General features: G+C 33.9%; 1 protein-coding gene across 1 annotated transcript; it reads right to left on the bottom strand.

Moving 5' to 3' along the window:
• Positions 1–302: 302 nt before the first annotated feature.
• Positions 303–3,286, bottom strand: LOC109788152 (uncharacterized). Its single transcript, XM_083075304.1, has 5 exons — positions 3,261–3,286; positions 1,627–3,182; positions 1,356–1,543; positions 874–1,260; positions 303–782 (listed from the first exon to the last, which is right to left on the bottom strand). The coding sequence occupies exons 2-5, from the start codon at positions 3,027–3,029 to the stop codon at positions 631–633; spliced, it is 2,130 nt and encodes a 709-aa protein (XP_082931430.1). The 5' UTR covers positions 3,030–3,182; positions 3,261–3,286; the 3' UTR covers positions 303–630.
• Between the last annotated feature and the right edge of the window lie 4,054 nt (positions 3,287–7,340).

Here is a 7,340-nt window from a genome sequence, read left to right as displayed (position 1 = left end):
GTGACATTTAGCACATGGGCACAAGATCTCTTGCCCTTGGGGTTTCCCTTTTGTGTATGCATAATTTAGAAAAAACTCAACACCATTAATGTACTCTGAGCTATCTCTTGGGAATTTCATCCATTCATTATCCATTGAATGTACTAGATAAATTTCAAACATGGTAGTTGAATCGAGATACAAATAATGTATCGGAAGGCTTATTTTTTGAATCGTGAATCGAATCGTATCGTGAATCGTAAGATTCATGATCAATAAAAACATAGTGTATATATATGCATACAAGACATATAAAAATGAAGTCATACATAAATATATAGTAATTAGTAACATATAAACTTCAATACAAACAAAGATACAATTATACAAATAAAAACAGTCTCAAAGCCAAAAGAAATGACTGCACAGTTCAACAACAAAGCCTCCAAAAAAAATCATTGTTGTTGCTAAATATATGCATATACCAAGGACTGATTGCTATTCTAATTCAGCAATATAGCTACCCAAAAAAAATATTAGTGTTGTTGCAGCATAAACTCAGCAACAAGTGGTGCTACTGCCACACAAATTCTGCCACACAAATTCAGTCATATGGCCTCAAAAATCTATACAAAATGCCCCTATCCAAGATCATTCATCATCCCCAACCCCAAGATCTACATCACTCAAGTCATCTTCATCTTCTAATATCAAAAGTTCTTCTTCTTCATTATCTTCAATTTCATCCTCATCTTCTATTATTGATTTTTCCTTACCAATCTTGGCATTCAAGTTTCTTGGACCTATGTAATCAAAAGAAATAAGAAAATAATAAGGTCTAGTTCTAATTCCAACTTCCAAGTTCTAAACTAACTTTTAAATATAAATAATTACCTCTCTTTCTTTTCTTCTTTGGAGCTCCCTCATCAACACCAAAGCACTCATGTACATCCATCCATGAGGCATCAATAGGCAAGCAAGGATTCTCCTTTTCGGTGATCCATTCATCATCGGATTCAATATCTGACAAACATATGGGATCATAGGTATCTCCATTCTCTTCTCTACTATTTTGCCTCATCTCAAGTTGAAGATTATATTTGACATATACAAGTGCATTTAATCTTTGTTGCTCCAATCGATTTCTTCTCTTAGTATGCACTTGGTCAAATGTACTCCAATTTCTCTCACATCCCGTGGCACTACATGTAAGACTCAAAATTCTCATGGCCACCTTTTGTAACTCTTTACCTCTTCCACCGTAACTCTCCCACCAAAGAGCTACAAAAAAAAATGTATTTATTTTACAAATGTAGTTATTAATTATTATGTATTATGTTTATGATATTAATAAAGAGTAAAAATTAAAGGGATACCCGGTTGTTTCTTATCTCTAGTAGCTATTGCCATGTCCATTCCAAAGATCTCCTTAGCTCCCTTAAACTTTTCAAGTTGTTGATCTATTATAACTCTTGTCCTTATATCCGGAACCATTCTTTGAAAGGTTTCATATAAACCAATTAACACTTCACTATCCGGATTGAAGTTCTTGTCATAATGATACCTAACCAAATAAGAAATAACTTAGCTACTAGGCACAAAGAAAATAGTAGTTCTTAAAATGATAATTATTTTTAAATAATTTACCTAGGATTGAGATAATAGGCAGCTGCATGAAGAGGCCTATGAAGCTGCAGATTCCACCTAGTGTCAATAATCTTCCACACTTTTTTATACCTTGACTCTTGCATTTGAAAGTTTTGAGCAATTTTCTCTTTAGCCCTATCCATTGCTTCATAAATGTATGGTGAGGCTGGCTTTGAATCACCATCTACAAGCCTTAACACTTTCACAAGTGGAATCACGCACTTTAGACAATATGTAATTGATCTCCAAAATCTATCATCACTCAACACTAGGTTCATGACTTGCTTAGCCTCACTTTTACTAGCATGTGGACTAGTAGCCCATTCCTCCGATGCAAACATTGATCTAAGAGCATTCTTTTGTTGTTTAATGCAATTTAGTGTAAGATAAGAAGTTGCAAATCTTGTCACAGCTGGTCTTACTAATTCCCCTCCATTGGAATATTGTCTATACAAATTAAGGACCCATGTATGCCTATATATGTAGGTAGTAATCTTCTTTGCATTAGCAATGGTATTATAGAATACCGGAAGCTCTCCAATGTCCTCAAGGATTAGATCAAGGCAATGGGCTGCACATGGGGACCAAAATAGTTTGGTTCTCTTCTCCATTAACATTTGTCCAGCAGCCACAAGATTAGAAGCCCCATCCGTCACAACTTGGACTACATGCTCCTCCCCAATTTCTTCAACAATGTTGTCTAACAATTCAAACATTTTTTTCCCATCCTTTATCACATCACTAGTATCAATAGATTTCAAAAAAACAGTCCCACTTGGACTGTTAACAAGAAAATTAGTGAGTGATCTTCCTTTTCCACCCGTCCAACCATCACACATCAAGGTGCATCCCCATTTCTCCCAATCACTTCTATATTTCTCTAAGCTTTTTTGGATGTTGTCAACAACTTTCTTCAAAAAAGAAACCCTCACCTCATGATAAGTTGGTGGCTTCAAACCTCTCCCATATTCTCCAACAACCTTCAACATTTGAATAAAAAGAGGACTCCTTACCAAATTAAATGGTAATGCATTACCATAAATGCATTTACAAATTTCTTGAATCACAAATTCCCTATCTTTACAAACTTCATTCATTGTCTTTTGTTGGAAAATTTGAAATGTTCCCTCTTTTCCTTTTACTGTCCCATTCTCTATATTCAAGCAATCCTCTTTCTTTTTATCTTTAGTTTCCAAGAGCTTGACAAATATTTCCTTCACATCATCCGGAACACTTGTGCAAGCAATCACATTTTCCTTTGTTCCTGCAAGATGATGTTTCATCCTTGAAATACCACCCCAACAAACATGAGAACAAAACTTACATTTTACTTTGAGTCTATTTGGAGGGATACTATCACAATAGTTCCAAGTGATATCCGGCTCTCTTTTTGAATGACCCATTTTTTAATGGCCTACCAAGTACCAATAAATAGAAACTTAGACAGCAGCAAGAGAGGGAAGTTGTAGAGGGAATAACAAAGAAAAAAAGAGAGAACAAGTGAAGGAATGGACCACAAACAGCAACCCAAACAGCAACAAGAAGGAAGCCCTTACCTTGGAGTCTTGGACCACGAACAGCAACCCAAGCAGCAACAAGAGCAACCCAATCAGCAACAAGAAGGAATCCCTTACCTTGGACCACGAACAGCAACCCAAACAAACGAAGCAGAGAAACCACGCAAATGGACCACAAAAAGTGAAACCCACTAAGTGGGTCATGTACAGGGAGTCTAAGCGGGAGTTTCTGTCTCATTTGGTTTTTTTTTTTTAAAAATCATTTTTTTAGGGTTTTTAGAACCGGGTCGTGCGTGACCCGACCCGGTTTCGGGGGTGACCCAAAATGTTCAGAATCGTGCGATTTCTCCTATGAATCGCGATTTTCCGATTCCGAACACGATTCAAGCGATTCGCATACGATTCGTAATCAAAAACGATTCTACATGCGATTCGAATCGCGGAGGCTCTGTATCGTATCGTATCGTACGATACGTATCGCGAATCGTGCGATACTTACTACCATGATTTCAAATAAGAAGAAAAAAATTATCTAATTATTAAAAATATGCTACATTTTTCACATACTAAAGCACCTAAAATAAAATTAAAAAATAAGTGATTTAAGAAAAAACGTAAATAGAAAACACAAAATTCATATTCTTGCACTCAATAGGAAATAATAATAAGTACAAAAAGATACAATTTAAAGGGAACAATTTTAGAGTACTAATAAGTATTTAATTAAACATTACCTTTCAAGCAAAAATCTTTCTTCTTGAACCTGCTAATAATATCATCGAATTGAAATAAAACTACTTTTTAGTTGATCATTCCATCTTTATTTTAATAATTTAAAAAATAACACTAAGTGCCAAAAATCAAATCATTCTAAATGAAGTGAGTGTCACTATCAACTATCACAACGACACATACTAGCTACATTATAGTTAATTGCAAGAACAATCCGGTTGTGAAAACACACCAATTAAAAACACAAAACACAACCAGTTCTACCATACAACAATTAAAGCACTAGAATGGTATGCACATTTGTTAAGTCCACTAAAATTTTATCATTTAAACAAATTAAGTGCCCATACGTGCTTAAGATGAAAGAAAAGGCACTAGAATATTAAAGCACCAATATATTGGGGTTCATTAAATACGTTAAATAAATTAATCATATTTATATAAAGAGAAAAGAGAATTTTGGGATAAGGTGGTGGATATCTATTTCCCTATTTATTTTAGTAGAAAAAATTTAGCTTAATTATCAAGATTTTCGTAAAGTGCACGTGTGATATATATAAATAAGGTGTTTGAATAAAGTATATATATATATATATATATATATATATATATATATATATATATGTAGATAATGTACTACTAAACTCACTCGATCAAAGTACTAGGAGTATCGGATATGACGTAATATATCTCTAATTCATTATTTGAGTTTCTTAATAACTTATTTTTATGATCCTAAAAAATATTAATGATTTACACAATGTTATGATAGGTACCGGGAAGCTGGTTACTATGATGAAATAAGTCAATTTGGTTTCTAATTCTTAATTTTTTTTCTTTATTAGAATATATCCATTGAAAAATTGGAACAGGGTTCTTATCTTAAGGCAACAAATTCAACTTACGATTTTTCTTGTATTCTAAAGGGTAGCCATTATAATTATTTTATAACTAAATCTAGTCATGAATATAAACTGCAGCTGTAGTCATAATTGTAGTGTATTGTAATGAGTTAAAAAACCTTTAGGTTCTCTTTGTAATTGTGATTACAGGCTACAATTTAAAACTATGCTAATTATATTAAATATTCTTCATATTGATTAACATCATATGAGAGCATAACTGTAAGCTATAATCATAAGTCGTAACCAATCTTCAATTAATCTTTATTTCCAGGATACTAAAATGCAATCACACGAACAACCAACAATCTCAAAACGATAAGGACAACGTATCAAAAAATAACAAATAATGGATACAACATCCGATAGCTCAAACCAAATTTACTATCACAATTTTTCTCAACAGAGCTCTCCATAACCACACAAACACTCAACAACATCTACAAAACACAAAGCATGCACAAAATCTATTAAAGCTGTCAAATTTACAAAACCTCTCTTATCTAGCTTCTCCTTAAGCTAAAGTGCAAAAGCTGATTTGAGCTTCCAAGAGAAGCTCTGTTCATTTTAGCTTCTTATTATCTTCTCCTATAAGTATCCAATGAAAAGTTTCATCCAAAAGTCCTAATCCTACAATATGGATTGCTTCTAGCTTAGAAGGGGTTCCGTTTCCAAATTGAAACTAACCAGCTATCACCATACAAGTAACTAATCTCTAGCACTCTGGACTCCAAAGATTATGATAATAAGGTTGAACAGAGAAAAAGGAAGCTAAAAATATTTTTAAAAAAATGAAATTCACACAAAATAGTTGGGAGATAAATTAAAGATCAATAAGAGGAACTAAATTGGTAAAACCTAAGATAAATGCTTACATTAAGCAAAGAAGAATTAAGGAGAGGGAAAAAGGGGTTATAGGTGTGACTCAGAAAACAATCTCGAACCTTTGTCGACTTTGATGAGGAGCTTCTTGGCGGGTTGGGGACGGGTGGCTTTCATGCGGGAGACGGAGGGGTGGCTTTCGTGCGGAAAAACCTTAACGGAACAATGAAAGAGGAAATGAAAGTAGGAATATGAAGAGATGAAGAGGAGGCAGCGTGCGAGAGAAGCAAGTAAAGAGGAGGGAAAGTGTAAGTTTCGCACCAAAAAAAATTATAATATAGTAAAAAGCTAATTTTTTTTCTCAAACAGAATGGTTTTATAATTTAATTTATTTATTATTATAAACAACATTTTATAATTATTCCCATTATGATATAGAACGGTTTTTATAATATTTAAGAATGCAACAATTTGTAACCGTTCTATAAAATAATAAAAAATTAAAAATCGTTGCATATTTAATATAGAGAAAAATTATAAAATGTTGTCTAAAATTTTAATATTTTTTAGGCTTACTACAACAATATAAAAAAAACCGTTGTATATTCATACCTAAAACAACAGTTTTTTTTTTGCCTCCAAAAAAGGCGTTGCTGTAGGGTGATAATGTTGTAGTGTAGGTGTGTCAAACATAACCTAAAGCGCAACATAAGGACTCAAACAAAGGCTGGTCAAGAATCAGACAAAAGTCAACTACATATCAGATGAATAACAGCACAAAACTGAAAAGCATTCCAAACAGAAATGAAGTCTGTCCATCTACAATGTTGACCAGACCAAAGAAAGTCAAAGCATTGATCACAAATGCTTAGACGAAGATCAAGTTTTGAGATGCACATGGACTACCAAACGCAAACAAAGACTGTCATGCAAGCATTTGAAGAATCAAGTCTCAAGGGACAATTCAAGCATCGTTTACAATCATACAAGAGCTCTCAATATGATCACATGATAAAAGGAAAAGAAGAAGAAAGAGAAATGCAAGCCCAAAAGTCGAAGTATGCATGTCTCAGAAAAAGTACATTACTTTTTCAGATAAAGACAACGCCTCTGCAACTACGATGACCGGAAAAGGATAAGAAAATCCTAGGTCACAGTTAAAGTCAGACACTGCAACTAACAAAAAGATAGAAGACTTCACGCAATGTCTATAAACAGGAAGCAACATTTAGGGCAAAATCAAGTGCATTAAATGAAAAATCGAACTAGTCATGAACGACTACATTCTACTTCAATGAACACTTGCAACGGACATATTTTACAAAGACTATATATATGTCATGACTTCAAACCTGGAAAGCCTAGCGAAGAGAGTGATTCCAAGCCCAAGAAGCAACGAAACCAGAGGCAGAGCATACATAGTCAAATGTACAGTATTGTATTGTATTTATCTCTGTAGACTAAGGAGTTATAAGTATAACTTAGGAACATGCACCTTAGTGAGTGTAGTAAATCTTTGTATCCTCTCTGTGAGAGTAAACCACACACTTAAAACAAATTATCTATCATTTGTAAAGCCTGGAGAGGTTAGCGAAAGAATACTTGTATAAACCTGGAGAGGCTTGTCAAAGAATCCTCACTAAGAGCCTGAAGAGGCTGAACAAAGAATACTAGCACTAATGAGTGAAGTTAGCGGGCCAGGAGTGGTCGATAATCCTCACTTAGAGCCTGAAAAGGCTGA

The sequence above is a fragment of the Cajanus cajan genome, chromosome 5 (assembly GCF_000230855.2).
Source record: "Cajanus cajan strain Asha chromosome 5, NIPB_CcT2T_4, whole genome shotgun sequence".
Taxonomy (NCBI): Eukaryota; Viridiplantae; Streptophyta; class Magnoliopsida; order Fabales; family Fabaceae; genus Cajanus; species Cajanus cajan.
Note: the sequence above shows the minus strand (reverse complement) of the source record. Positions and strands in the feature narration are given on the sequence as shown.